The sequence below is a fragment of the Strongylocentrotus purpuratus genome, unplaced genomic scaffold (genome assembly GCF_000002235.5).
Source record: "Strongylocentrotus purpuratus isolate Spur 01 unplaced genomic scaffold, Spur_5.0 spur5_scaffold_10, whole genome shotgun sequence".
In the NCBI taxonomy this organism is placed as follows: Eukaryota; Metazoa; Echinodermata; class Echinoidea; order Camarodonta; family Strongylocentrotidae; genus Strongylocentrotus; species Strongylocentrotus purpuratus.
The window spans coordinates 26509550-26525518 of NW_022145595.1; the positions used below are offsets into that span (position 1 = coordinate 26509550).

The 15969-nt window shown below is 39.3% G+C and overlaps 1 protein-coding gene across 9 annotated transcripts in view; it reads left to right on the forward strand.

Moving 5' to 3' along the window:
* Positions 1-15969, forward strand: part of LOC756397 (zinc finger CCCH domain-containing protein 13) — a 99319-nt gene that overhangs the window by 41139 nt on the left and 42211 nt on the right. For 8 of the 9 annotated variants that reach the window (XM_030979915.1, XM_030979913.1, XM_030979916.1 and 5 more), the window contains exons 4-6: positions 2075-2237; positions 12973-13069; positions 13843-15677. In XM_030979915.1, coding sequence (XP_030835775.1) covers positions 14168-15677 — 1510 coding nt within the window. In that variant the 5' untranslated portion in view covers positions 2075-2237; positions 12973-13069; positions 13843-14167. The remainder of the gene's footprint in view (positions 1-2074; positions 2238-12972; positions 13070-13842; positions 15678-15969) is intronic. The other variant, XM_030979921.1, reaches the window with a different exon arrangement.

Sequence of the window (15969 nt, forward strand, 5' to 3'; positions counted from 1 at the left end):
AAAGTAAAATAGTTCAGTGCAAACGTTGTTAATGAAGAGAAGTTTGGGAGTGTAGGAGGCTTTAGATGACAGTGGAGTAGGGCATAACAGGTGGAAGGGTGAAGAAGAAAAATAAGATTAGGGTGAGAGATATAAAGGGTTAAAGAATATTCTCAAACCTCTTGTCTGTTCTCTTGTCTCCTCACCTTATATGGCATAGACTTCAAGTTACATACCCAGAGAGAAAGGATTAAGATTGGGATGACAGCGTTCTGACAGTGATACTCTCTACACCTGTCATCTTCAAAAGGGTTGGTGCAATAAAGTACTAACTCACCAATAGGTAATTCTGTGATGAAACAGTTAAAAGTTATTACCACATTACATATGGCACTAGAGGATTGTATATTGACAAATTTGAACTATTTAATATTTGAGCATTGAAACTATTTACAGCGAGGAACTTCTGAAATGTCAAACTTGTGCACAATGTTCATGACAGCAGTTTTTGTGTCATAAAGATGGTGCAAGTTTTTCACATGTGAAATTTTGTTTACTACATGACACATTTGCAGGTTGTAGGGTAGTTGATAGGGATAGCTTTTATGAATATAACTCATTTTACTAGAATGAGAGTTAGTATTTTATTGCGCTGAGTTGCCAAGCCCTCGCTTGATAGACAGACTCCCACCAATCATCATGCTGAAATCTGATGAGGTCTACCTGCATGTATGCAAGATGATATTATATTGTTTTAGTCAATGATCTTCTTCATGTGACAAGCAAAGAGATGTTGAGAGTGAGGATATGAAAGATAAACACTCTTTTGGCTCCTCAGATGATTCTTTACAGTCGATATGCAGCTTTTTATTTGAGGGGGGATCGTACGGTGTGGGATGGCTCAGTGCGAGAGCAGTTAGTCTCGTAATGGGGATATCCCAGGTTTAAAATGAAGTTGGTGTGCTTTTTGGCACTAATCCTCAAGTTAAAGTCTTTCTGTAGGTCTGCTGGTCCCTTACATACAAGATTATACCATACTTGTTTTCTCGCAATACTCCTGTCATGCTAACAGGACAAAAAAAATGACTAGAAAAACATTTTTGGCATAGCTAGGTTTGGTCATATAATAATTCAAGATAGATTGTGGATTACATGTATACTGCCTAAGAAAGTGATGCAGGAGAGACCAAGGATCGAAGAGTCAAGGATAAAAACTGAAGGTTTCTTTGATAGGTCTTGTTGAGTCCCTGTTACATAAAACTTACCATTGATTGTTATTTTGCAATTAATATTAGCTACCATGGCAACACCACTCTACAGACAATGAAATCAAGGTTTCCATGGTAGTTACCATTGATGTGATGGCAAAGTTACCATCAATGGTAAGTTTTGTGCAACAAGGCCCTGGTTCGCAATCCCTTTACCGGTACTCTATCTTTAGTTTAATAGCATATATGTTGATTTGAGTTGAATATCTGATCGGTTTCCCGTTTGTGCACTTTCAATTCCTGCCACTTTAATATCTCATCGATCAATAACTCCTTGCACTGTTTCAAAAAGTCAGTAATTCTAAAGCCTTAGCACTCCTTGGTCTGAGACTATCATTGGGTTGGAATGGATATTTTCCCCTGTTTTTTCCCTCTTTTACAAATGATCTTGATACATGTAGTAACAGACTTCTGAAGGTTAGGAACCCCCTCTAGAGTTTGTCATGAGCAGGTTATGTCCCACTCCAGCAGGTCTATCATTCAACCTGTCAGAAACCTTATGGCCGGACTCTAGCTAGGTTGCTATGACAGTTTAAGTATATAGCTCATGGTTTTAAACTCCTAGGCTAGGTAGTTTAGCATTGTATGGACTCACTCATGGTTTCAGAAACTTGAAGTTTATACTGTAAACAATCCTAAGGTTAGCATGAAAACTATGACCAAGTTATCTTACTCTAATGTTTGTGCCAGTGAGGACGCAACCAATTTTGAGGTTTTGCCACCTTATAGTTAACAATTGCTTGAGGTTTCATGAGCTTAGAGTTTAAAGTACAACGATGCATTGCGAACCTAGCCAAAGATTGTCTCTTAATTTCTATTTAATTTAGGTCATCATACTCATAGAGTGTTCAAGGTTGCACCATTAGTAGGACTCCTGTTAGCAGAGAGAGGACAGATGAAAAGGCACCAAAGGGGGAAGAGACCTGTCGTGGAACACCTGTGACTTCACTGTCATCTAGTTGTACCTACTGCTAATGCTCCTGCCAGCAAGTAAGAGACTCTGAATTAGGTTTATCGCTTGTAGTTATGTAGCCGTGTGTCTTTGATAATCATTCTCAAAAAGGTATAGGAAAATGACAATGGGTTGCAACCTACAGAGAGGGGAGAGGGCAGGGAAGGAAGGAACTGGCATGAGGGCGCATGTCGGGAGTGCATCCACCAATGGAATACCCCAAACAGCAAGGGAAACAGAAAGAATGTGACAGAGATGGACAGTCTTCTCCAAGATCCTCGCCCAACCTGTCCCTCGATCTGCTTCCTCGCATTTCCTCCACCATGTAAACCCAGTTGTTGCCAAATCATGACATATGATTCTCATGATTGTCTATGTCTTCATATCACTTGTGGTGTAATTACACTCTATATAGAGCCAAATTTGACAGCAAAACAAAGATTTCAGACCCAAAATTTAAATTTTGAAAGTTTGTTCTGAAGAATTGTTTGTAGTCCTAGCGGTATACATGTAGAAGATGTTGAAATGTCTCGTCATCGCTCTTTGTTGACTCTATGACAAGGTGAGCAAGTCAAGGCCATTCATTCACCATTGTCATCTCACCTGATGTTTGCTTAACACAGACCAGAGCCTAAAGGAAGGAGGATAGAGGAGGGTGACGGCTCCAGAGGGTCGGTGAATCATTACCCCTCTCAGGATGCCCCCTTGCATGGCATTCACATAAGCTAGGAGCAATTTATAAGAAATTCATTTTAACAGTTTTACAGAATCATTGAATAGATAAAGGGGCGAAATACATAGGATTTTAAAATTGTAGAAAGGAATAACATGTCCATATATTGATCATTAGATGCTCCATATAGTGCCAGTGTGATATGTCATAGCATTGCTCACATGTGTAAAATTACAGCTTGCCTGTCATCATCAGCGCACTCTTATTATAAGCCCTATCAAATTGCTTCTCTTTTTCTTTTTAAAACAATGTCCACCAAAGTGATGAACCCTTCTTTTATTGAGTTTTTTTGGTTCGAAATTGGCACTAAAATGTTTCGCTGTACAAGGTTTCTTAAAATTTCATTCAGGCAAGAAGAAGACAATCACTATTACACTGTGACTGTACATATGTGTTTTTCATATAGTTCTACCATAAATTTTACAGTTGTGAATGGGGGGTAATCTCTCTCAACTGATTATCACTATTGATCAGTTGAAGAGCTAGTTCAAGGCCATTGGATAGCATTGTTATCTCTAGATGCGCTCCCTAAGGAGCCTTTAGAAAGAAGGAGGGGTGAGAAGGGATGTACACCCTTCCCTTGCCTGTGGCTAACCTGCCCTAGATTTACACCGGGATCACCCAGGCAGGTATGTAGTCCAGCCTCTGTATCGTTTCCTTGTCGCGGGCCCAATCAGCTGATAAGATAACACACCCTCAACGTTGACAGTAGACCTAACCATTCCCCTCATTCTGGTCTCTTCAACGTTACTTTAGGGGATCGGGCAAAGATTGGAGACACCTCGCTGTATGTGGTATCGATTCGTACGATAGAAGAATAAAAAAATAAAAAACGGACAGAAGCTTGACTAGCAGGTACGTTGTAAGGTATACTTATAATATATATATATATAAGGTATGTTCACAAGGACGTGTGTTGCAGTTTTAAACTTTAAGTTTGTAAGACCACATAGAACAACGATCGACTAAATATGATGAAAGTTCACATGGAACTGAAAGGAGTATTCATGGTTTCAAAACTACAAGCTGGGAAAGTATTCACTTTAACAACAAGCTAGCAAAACTTCAAAGTTAATTGCATCCAAATTGCACATAACATCAAGTGATCATCCCTTGCTGTAGTAGTTATCGCGCTAACCTTAAAGGTAATACAAAGTTTTGGTAAATTTAGAAAATTGGTTGGATAGTAATTCTTTACAATTCTGATATATTTGGATGCCCCTGTGGATGTATTATAAGCACTAGAAAATTCAGCCCCTAAAACACTTCCGCTTTCGAGTAAAATTGAATATCAAAATTTACCGGTGCTCCCGGTATATTTTGATAAATTTCAAATAGCGCTTACAGCCATACTGTTGTTGTACCATGAAAATCTCAGAATACGTAGATGTGGTATAAAATTTCCAAACGGAAATAGCCAATCGGTTGATTTTAGTCAAAAAACATTGTTTTATGGCTAAATTAATATGTTGACCTTAAAAGGGAGCTATACAACATAAAGAGTTTATTATTTACAGTTCCATAACTTAAAACTCAATTTCAACCTCGACAACGATCACTGAATATTGTAGGATATGCTTCCAATATATTCATTTGAAGCAAATTCATGACCCCATACCAAAACTTTGTATTACCTTTAAGATCACTCATAGTTTGTAACTTGGAACTAAATTTAAGTTTTGTAACCACAAGTAAATCTGAGCGGTCCCTATACAAGATGACTTCAAAGTTTAAAACCCGACCTAAAGGTAAAGTTAACTGACTGTCATGTGGACCTAACTATTGTCTCCTCACCTCTCAGCTGTCTTTATTGCACCATATGCCATCATGATGACCATACACTCCACAGGGAGTGGAGAAGGTGCACACATTGTCTGAATGCGTTTATAACAAGATCAGGGCTGTGAGGAGTTTAAAGCACTTCAAAATTAGACAGGATTTAACCCGGATTGAGAGGAATATCATGTGCAAACTGCTGAAAGTATCTTTGAGGCTAGCCTAGACTTTTAATTTAGACTAGGGGCATTTTCCAAAATGCTGGTTCCAATATTTGTATCATTCTTGTTATATAAGACATACTTCTTCATCTAAATTCATTCCTCATCTGGTGCATAGCTAGTTTCCTCTGTCTGAAAATACATTTCCACCTTCTCCCCATACTCATTATTTCTTTCTCCTGTGTATAGTCTATTATTAAGTTCAAATTACTATTCTCTTTCTTACCCTTAGCCACTATACCTTCCTTTCTCTCCCTTACTCAATCCCCTCTTCAGGTGTACAAGTTGATGAAGATTGAGGCTTGAAATCACAATTCTGTGTATAGCTCAGATTACAGGAGATCCAATCATTATGGGACCAGGGAATGGGAAGACCCTTTTTCCGATACCTCAGGGTGGTTTTGGCAATGAATCACTCTTTTTTCGATTTCTTCCCAAGTAAGGATGTGCAGATATGATCCATCCTTTCACAGTATTTATTTAACCTGTTTGTGATGCGATGCAAAATAGCATAGATGACTGTGCCATTGCACTGCCAAGGAAATAGTTTGAACTTGGTAATATAATGATCTGTGACTAGTGGGTTTAGTACTTATTTCATCCTCCACCCATCTATTATCTTTAAATACCCCTCCCTTCCTTTTTCTGCCTTTCTTTTTCTTTCCTTTCTTCCATCATATTTTGTTTGTTTCTTTCATTATTTCTTTCCTTATTTCATTCTTTATTGTATTTGTTTATCTCTCTTTCTCTCTCTCTCTCTCTCTCTCTCCCCCCTCCCTCCCTCCATCTCCCGCTACCTATTGTCTGTCTTCTGTCCGTCTCTCTCTCTCTCTCTCTCTCTCTCTCTTTCTTCCTCTTCCTCTATTGTCTGTCTTCTGTCATGTGTTTCTCTCTTAATTTCTTTCTATCTTTTCTGTTTTTTCTTTGTCTTTCTGGCTGTCACTGAATGCTTAATAATCTATTTCCTTCTGACTCTACTTTCTTTATGTATTCATCTTTCCATCTCAAAGTATATGATTCACCTGTTGCTATTCATTTCTTCATATATGTATCTACTTTTACACATTTCTCCCATTTGTCATCAATCTACACTTCCATTTTTCCAAGTTTTAGAAGTAAATCAAATAAGTCTAGTAGAATGTGTCATCAAGACTTCCCAAGAATTTTTGTATCTCCCATAGTAAATTGATAAATAAGATTTAAAGTCTCAACATGAAATTGATCGCAACCTGTGCTGATTTTTTTATGAAGTTACAAATAAATGACATCTAGACATGGTGAAGTTTATGAGTAAATCGTCAGATTTAAATTTGAGAATATAGGACAGGGGAGCCCTGGAGTGACCTGTGAATGATACTCCTCATAAAAACAAGTGATTCACTGATAGGTAACAGCCATAGAGGGATTAAGGGGCCCAAAGATGAAGGGGGCTTCCCCTTGGAGGGGAGCCCCTTCATTTGACCCTACAACTAAATAGGGGCATATGGGGGTAGTCTAGTCTGCTGTAAGCCTGTTACCAACATAGTCACTCTATGAAGCCCAAAGGACATATGGGATTAAAAATAAATGGAGTTACCTCAAAAGCAAAAGCATACTTATACCTACATCATATGCTGATACAAATAAAGTCCTCAGAACATTTCATAGGTGGACAAGAGGTTTCACCTTTACAATCATATTTGTCTGTTAATCTCAAATTAAGATAACTATAGAAGAAAAGAACTGTTTGTAAATAGAATGTGAATAAAAGTAGGGTGGGAGGGGGGGGCTGAGGGATAGATAGATAGATGGCTGAGCCACCCATTCTCTCTTTGTGTATATATGATGACTGTCATCTCGAGGGTGTGCCTCCCTCTCTCTCCCTCTCTCTCCCTCTCTCCTAGCTGAGCTCTGCATGCATCCTCCTCTGTCTAGGGGACAACCGCATATTTCCTCCGGCTATCCTAAATATAGCAATCCTCCTCCAGCGCCCATTTCCACCTCACATGAGACTTTCTTTCTTCAACAAAAGACACATAAAACACCATTATTAGATTATGTGCACTATGTGCACAGTGAACCCACTGTGATGGGGGTGGTGTTATATATAGATTTCCACAAGTGATATATAGTCTAGCTCAATCGCTACCACAATAGTAACCTCATTTTTGCCATTATATGCTCAATATAGTACATTATCTTCTATATTTGTTACCATTGTGACATGTAACGCTGTATAATACATTGAGGTAATAATAGAACAAAACTAAAATTGGAGACTATACCCCAGAATATTCCTTTCCCAGTTAGAATCATGAACGGATATTTTTTGTAGTTTTTCAGTCTCATCAGCACCTTTGATTAGGCAACTAGATATGGCGCTTTATCATCCCGGATTGGATCGGATTATTTGTAAATATTGTGATTACGTTTGATTCAATAAAACATATGAATAAAAATAATAATAATAATCCATCTCCCTTTTTGAGATAAATGTCTTGAGCATTTCATGATTGAATATGGTTGCAAAGCATGCAATCAAGTCTTGCCTTTGGGAATTTTTTCCTCTGAAGATGAAGAGTAAAGATTGTGGTGATGATGCCTGGAAGACAACGGGTTTCTTCCGTTTCTGCTCGGTTGGTCCTTGCTTTGTGTAAATCATATCCTCTTTCACATGAATGTTACATTGGATTGTTAAACATGCCACGACATACATCCTTCAATGCGAGAAATGATACGCGAGGCCAACAACTTCACATACATTTCATGGCCGAACAGCTTAGTTCCTCATATTGTCTTCTTAGAGCAAGAAGAGCCACAATCCTTTTACTTTTACTGAGATTTAAAGCCCTTCTGGCTGGTAGGAAATGATATCATGGTATTGAGGAACAAAGTTTGAGGTTGAGAAGAAATTGAAGAGACTTGAGGGATGTTGACATTTCATTTTTGCTGATCTGTTAACCGCAAGGCCAACAACTTCACATTGATTTCATGGTCAGACAGCATATTTCCTCATATGAGTGCATCATCAAAAAAAGACTGGAGGTTTAAGGAGAAATTGAGAAAATTGAAGGAATCCCTTTGGTTAACTTGGGATTTTTGCCAATCTGCAAACTCTATTTTTCACATTTTTAAAATACACTATGGCTTAGGGTTGGATACATTGCTATGCTGACACATTAGCTAAATTCTTGAAAATTAACTTCTGTAAGATTTTAAAAAGAAGATGTTTACTATTTGTGGCCAGAAATTCTGATTCCCCCACCAGAATTTGATCTTGCAGGAATATTCCTAGATCAGAGATGGATGAAATGTTTGTTTTTTAAGTTTTGGGGAACATTTTGTAATAATTAGAGCTGCAGTCATCAATGAGGATTTTCTAGCAGGAAAAATTTCATTGATAATCTGAAGTGAACTAGGTATGAATGAACCCTGGATGTTACAGATTTTCACAAGATATTTTGCAATTTGAATGACTTCCAGAACTTTTGTAAGTACAGATGATAAGAATTTCTTCATTCTATCTTCTTGGAATCTTTAACTTCTAGAAAATTCAGAATCCGTTGTGGCGATACTACTCATGAGGAGTTACAGAGCTTTGTTTAAAACTCTAGCTGCGGACAATTAATGAGGGCATCGATCGCTAAAAAGACTTCCAGAACTTTTGATAATCAAAGATGAAGCAGGAATGATCACTAGATTATTTAAATCTGTAATGTCTATAAGATGTATAGTGGCGATGTAGGAGTGACATGGCTTTGATGAGAGCTCGGTGGACAACGAGGGTATCGTTAAAAAGGGAGAGCTGACATTTAAAGAAGTCAAGTGGCTTCCTGGAGCAGGAAAGGGTCTTGGTTATGACCCTCAGAGGGGATCGCAGTCCCGTTGGTTAGGGGCTTTTGAACTCTCATGAAAGTGAGAGAGAGGGGGAGAAGGAAGGAGAGATGGATACAGTTAGGAGGAGTGTGGAGAATTTGCATTGAGATGGAGAGGGAAGACAGAGAAGAAAGAAGAAGTGAGAGAGAGAGAGAGAGAGAGAGAGAGAGAGAGAGAGAAGAGAAAGAGAGAAGACAGAGAGAAGAAAAAAGAAGTGAGAGAGATGAAGAGAAAGAGAGAGAGAGAAGAAAAAAGTAGGTGGTGAAAGAGAGAAGGAGAGAGGTAGAAGGCAAGGAAGAAAATGCTGTGAGAGGTTAAGTGTAAGAAAGTGACTACGAGAAGAGTTAGAAGAGAGGAAAACACAAAGTATGAGAGAGAGAGAGAGAGAGAGAGTGAGAAAAAAAGAGAATACATAAAGAGAGAGGGGAAGAGAAGGTAATGGAAGAAATGAAAATTCTTAGTTCCTTGGGAAAACAACAACAGAGATGAATAAAATGATCATTCAACAGAAAGTGAATTTTGAGTTGAAAACGTACATTGTCAAGGGTAGAGGGATGGGGATATGACGAGAGAGATAAAGAAGGAAAGAAACAGAGGAAACAGCATTGAGGGATTGACCATGGAACTAAACACAATAGATCGATTAAATGAGAAACATGCAAACTTTGAACTTTTCAACAGTGCTGCTAAATGTTTTGAACATTCAGGAAGATGATGTCATCTTAATCACGTCAAGACTTTTGTATTTACGAATAAACAAAAGTGCTTGACAGTTTGTGAATTGAGCCTATTTGGTTTTTAATTCTCTCTGACAGGCAAAGACATGGAGTTTGGCTCGGTATCAGGACGTAATAATGTCTTCCCTAAGAAAACAGAATATAGGTCACTTCTGTGTACATTGTCTTCTTCATCCGTCTATCTCTTCCCTTCTCTCTCTCTCTCTCACTCTCTCTCTCTTTCCCTCTCTCTCTCTCTCTCTCTCTCTCTCTCTCCATTTCTCCTCTTTATTTCTTACTTCTCCCTCATCCCCTCTCTCTCTGTGACTCTCTATCTCTATCATCTATGTTCTCTTTCTTCTCCCTTCTCCTATTCTCTCTCTGACTTTCTTCAATACTTCAATGTTTCTACCTTTATCTTTTCTCTCCTTGTTCACAATGGGGTCCTCAAATTTGAGACAAAGTTGATGTATTATTAGCAGTATAGTACGAAGGCATTAATCCTCAATTCCTCAATCCCTTGGATAGCCTAGACAAGCAAAGTTAGAGCTGGAGATCCCTATAGTTGCTCCAATGCTTACCTAAAGCACTTGCTTTGTAAAAATCAGGTGAAATTAATCAGTAATTAATCTAAGTGAATGAATTTCTGTGGTCATATTTAATCAATATGATGCTCCTTCTTGATTTTAAAGTCTATGTGAAGAGTGTTTGGTATTAGAGCTTTAGATGCATGTAACGGTTGATGTGTGGATGGAGCTGCTCTCAGTATGTCAAACAAGCTGTGTGGGACAGGACGATGGAAAACCAGGAAATATGACAAATACCCCTCTCATCGTATTTCAGGTCAGCGGAAATTAGGTGCAGTGGGCACTTGTAGAGGGTTGCCAGCCTGTGACGTTGCGAACCTGGCCAAGCAATCCAGTCAGCTTCTCGACTCTCGCTGCTTCGATCTCGGGCCAGCCGATAGGTTAGGTTTCAATGTGAGCCGTGTGTGCCATCCCCGAGGTACTCACATGTTTGAATCTGCGTGTGCGTTTGACGTTTAACCCACCCCTGGCGTAGAGCCACGTGCACGTCTCAGTCACCTACTTGCGATCGCTTATTAGACCTCGCATCCAACTCTGAGTATACACAGTGAATAATTGGACTGGAGACCAGTGAGCGAGAAACACGCTTGGCGGCGCTTCACATTTCGCAGTGGAAGAACAAAATTAGAGAAGAAACCTCAAGTCGGTCGATCCCAGAAAGGCCAATTTCTTATCAGATTTGTTTGGTTTTTATGACTGACATCTCAGCCTTATCTTGATTGGTGATCAAACCTCTCCTATAGCAGCGGAGGAAATCAATGGTTAAGAATTCAACTCTCTCTCGGTCTGTTCTCTCCTTGATCTTAGTGGTTGATGAGGATATCTTCAAGGTATTAATGAAACAAACCTGTGTAGTTCTGCAGGAAATCTTTGATGTTTGACTTCTCTTGTCTTGACTGGATATCTAGGATTAGACACTAGTGGATTGATTATGCACCTAGCCTTCCTGGAGTGGATTGATTATACACCCAGCCTTCCTGGAGTGGAGTGGATTTGTTGTGAAGCAGTAAGTCTGCTTGTATTCTATTCCTGGTAGTAATGATATTTGATTTTCTTCCATTTGTTTTAGCATCTTGTGATTGTCAATATGGTTGTATTGAAATATTAGTTAGACATTTGCGGACAGCATGGGTAACTTCATTGGATGAAAAATGTACCATTGGAAAAATCAAGATTGAGAAAGTAAAACTGCTGTTTCTTTTTCTTCAACTTTAAAAATGGGCTTAAAACTTACCTGATGCTCAATGCATATTGTTAAATTTATGTTGAATATGTTGAATATTAATTTAAATTATTTGTATGCGCCTTGAGCATCTCTAGAGATGGATATGTTGAGCTTTATAAATATTGTTATTTTATTATTATTATAAAAAGTGTGATTATTTTGTCAAACATTCTAAAGTTAAATTGCCAGCACTGCTGTAGTCGATGCTCATTTGTCCTATATTCTATTATCAAATGTTGATGAAACTTTGTAGTTATGTTACATAAAAGAAACAATTATTGCTATTTTTCATTCTTAAATGACTAAGTGACTTCTGGAAATACTTTTCAAATTTCTTCTCATATTCTTACAGATGATATTAACAGCTTTTGAAATGAGACTCAAAGACTCGAGATTGTTTAATGTGACATTTTCCCCAGTTGCCCATGATAGTACATAGTATTCGATTCGCTCTTTGCCTTCTTCATTTGATTCAAGATATAAATACACTTGCTGTGGATTTATCATATGAACTTGACAAGTAGGTCACATTTTTGAGAATCATTATCTCTCTCTCTCTTTCCTATATTTGTTCAGACACCAGGTGACTGATATGTAACTTGTTTAGAATCAGAAAGGTGTTAATTCTGTGTAAAAGTATGTGAGCTAATTATAATGCCCTTCTTGCTCTTCAGCAGACACAGTTATTGTGTACTTCGTTTACCCTATATTGTCCTATTCTTTTATCCTGTTTAATATACTGGGCAATATGCTAAATTTTACCAGTAATTATAACGAAGAAATATAGATGAAATTGTTTGCCTATTCACTAATTAACATTTTGGCATTAATAATGCAGTGAAATTATCACCCCAAATTAAGTGATTCCGTATAATCATTTTGTTTCTCAGAAGCCTAACTGGTTTCAATTTTTTGTTGATAACTTTTCGAGATGGAAGTGAACCCTTGTATATACTATAGTATGTAGCTCTTTAAAGGATTCTTAATTGAAGTGTCCATCAAAGGCAGATTATCAAAGTCTAAGTAAAAGCAGATGCTTCATTTCATTATCAATATTTTATCTGTTGAGTGTCACATCGTGGTACTCACATCCTCTTTGATATGCATGTCATCAGATAGGCCAACACATAACATAGCATTAACACTCGGGAACAGTCCCTTATCCATAGCAAACATTCTTTCTAGGTCCTTTGATTGTATGTTTGTTAAAGGATAAATATTGATTTTAAGAATCTGTCAAATCAAGAAATTAATGGAAATCCTTTGGTAATTAATTCTATAGCATATTTCAGTTTCATCTGTGAATTTTACATTTGTTTATTTACCAAATTGACAATAATTTTGAGAAAAAAAAATCCCTGAAATAAAAAACACCACCAGGAAATTTGTGATGTAGAATAAAACATTGATCTATGAAGTACTTGTAACCCGCATTTGGTTATATTTAGTATATTTGATCAAAGTCATTCAGGAGAACAATTTTTTTTTGTGTGCTTGCTAAAACTCAGGGTTTTCAGTGTATGTGTAATTGTTAGTTTTAAGTCGTAGAAATGTGACAAATTGCTTTAAGGTCCTGTACCAGAACTGCTCACACCTTTACACCTGACTTCCATGTGTGATGATACCCCTGTTAACCTGCTATCTTCTTGTTACTTGACAGGTGCAGCGAAGTCCAATCAGTCTAGGACCTATCACTGTGGACCTCTCAGGAATCTTACATCACTGCCAAGATTGTAGCATTGCCAGCAACTAGTCAGGTGAGTGTTTTTACTTAGTGTCAGGGTGTTTTAAAATATTAGATAACTTATTTAGCGACGAGAATTAGTCTAAAGTGGTCTTACTGGCATTAGGATCAAGAAAAAGAACGGCACATATTTCTCCAAAGTGGATAATTAAGTCATATAAACAGATTTTTTCCCAGGAACTAACTGACAATCAATTTGCTTTAACAGGTTATGTATTGGATCATTATGTTTTTTTTTCTTTCTTCCTTTACTCTGTCTATCTTTATTTCTCTCACTCCTCCCTCTCTCTCTTTCTGTCTCTATCTCATCTATGTTTCTGTCTCTATCTCTTCTATGTCTCTGTCTCTGTCTCTATCTCTTCTACTGTCAATCTCAGTATAACACTAAGATTCTGTCTCCCTCTCCTTTTCTTGTCACATTGGCATATGTTCCTTGCCAAACATTCGACCCATCCCCCCAGCTTAAAATATCAACCCACTCACTGATGCCGAGATCTGATAAAAGCCAAGAGCGATTTGAGGATTGTTTGATTTGTAACAGAATGATTCCTATTCTAATCTAGACAAATGCGGTCTGGGTTGGCTACTCACTTCTTGCTAGCCCCACCCCTTCCTTGCTTACGTCATGAGCCGATCAGAGTAGTTGTTGAAACCAACCCAATCTATCACTGACACAATGCGTACCATCTATCCACTTCACCTTCAATTGATTTCCCTCCCTCCTCCTCCTTCCACCCCTACTTGAAAACTTTCTTGACTGTGCATTGTTTATCATTTCCTTGGCAGGCCAGCAGATGGCAGGCTCATGGGATCTCAATCGGTTGGATTAGCGCCAGACGCTTCGTTAGCGCTGTCGTCAGATGTCTGCATCCTTCCTGGACACAATAGCGTAAGAGAGGGATCGGGCGAGAGACGTCAGAGCACACTTCCTCAGCACCAAACAAGACTAGGCCCGGAGGCTCAATTAGAAGTCGGCTTCCTTTTTAGGGGAATAAAAACATGTTCAGCGTGGATCGCAATGTGCTTGGAGATCTGACTTGGGGACAGGATAATTGTCTTGTCATTGTGATTTAATGTGCTTTGGAAGAGACTAGTTTGGAATATTACAATCATGGCAGAGAATAGGAATACCACGAGGGTGAAGGACTGTGAGGGGTCTGGTGAGGGGTCTGGTGCCCCTCCAGGCTTGAGCCACATCAAGGACTCTGAAGAATGGGGCTCTATTGCTGACTTGCTGAAAAGCATTGAGAACACAAACAAGAGCCGTTGTGCCAAGGTGAAATCCCCTCCCCCTCCTCAGCCTAGGATGCCACCATTGACTGAGAATATACAAAGTGCTGAGCTAGAAGGCATGCCCAACCTACTGGATTTACAGCGAGGTCAGGGCATGCAACAACTTAATCATCTATTGAGGCTTATGGATCAAATGTGTGCCCTTAAGATGCAGAACTCTAAGTTGAGAGAACAAGCTGAGTACCTTGCGGCTATCAAAAACTTGCACGAACTGAGGAATGAGACAATGCGGCAGAACTGCCATTGTGAGGCTCAGAGAAGGGCCTCAGACCTAAGCAGTAGCAGTGGATCAAGGTTTGAACACACCCACGCAACGGGGGAATCGCTGTCTGAACCGGAGAGCCAGGTCGGTGAGGACATGGATGGAGACATCGCAGTGAGAGGCGAGAAGAGAGGGCGCTCTTCAAAGAGAGACGGTAAGAACAAAAGTATCAAAAAGCGTAGTAGATCTCTAGATCCATTTGGTGATGAGGGAGATAGCAAAGAGAGGAGCAAACAGGGTCTATTCTCAAAGATTGAGAAGATGAAAGAGAAATTAACCAATCGTAGGGGTAGCGTCAAGCGCCGCTCCAACTCTAGAGGAGACGGAGCTAAGTCAGATGACGAGGTAGAGGAAGGAAAGTCTGGTCCTCCATTCCATGTGGATGGTTTGGAAACCAAGTCAGAGGATAGTGGGATTTATCATGTTGGTCCTGATGATTTAGCTGCTGCTGCAAGACTTGAAGCATTCATACAAAAGTCCACTGATGATATATCAGACAATGAAGATATTTTCCAAGGCACTGTGCCACCCAGCTGGGCCAGGACAGCCGTGCTTGCGCAAACTCGTAGGAAGGGTAGTGATCTATCGACGGGTAGCTCAAATGAAGACTACCTGGAATCTAAACCGAAACGAACTTCACCAAGCGAAGAGCGCAAGTCCAATCTGGCCTCCGGGGCACAGCAAGAGACAGATGAGATCTCAATGAAGAGATCACGATTCCGTAGAACCGCTACTTGCCCAGACAATGTATCATTTGATGAGGTTGATGGAGATCGATTGGGCGTGGCACGGTCGATGGGACCGGTGGAGGAGAAGCTAAAGCAGAAGCGTCTCCTGCAGAGCCATAGCTTAGACATTGAGATGACGGACGCTAGTGGTGTGTCAGAGAGGGAATCGGGTCGGATGTCAGGGTCAGAGTTCAAACAACCTCAGAAAAGGAAGTATTTCAGGAAGAGTCATACGGTGGATTTTGACGATCACTCCTCATCGTCGGTATCGATAGATGGAGCGTTCAAGGATGTCAGGTCTCCTAAAGCTTCACCACCAGAAAAGAAGAAACAGCGAGGTAAGAGCCTTGTCTTTCAATCCATGCTCGCTATCCATAAAAACCTTTTGATTTGCAGTCAACCTTCTCATCTAACTAAAGAGTGCCCTGTAACCATCATCATTTAGAGCTTGCAGCATGGTGTTTCCCTCTCCTATCATCTCTGCTTTCATCCATGATCATCTGCTTCTTTCATATATCTAAGAAACAAGCGTGGTATAATCATGATCATGAAGGGGTTCAGCATGGTTTCTTGCAATATCTTCTATGCTTTTGTTCATGTACATCATACGCTTCTTTTGTATGTAATGTT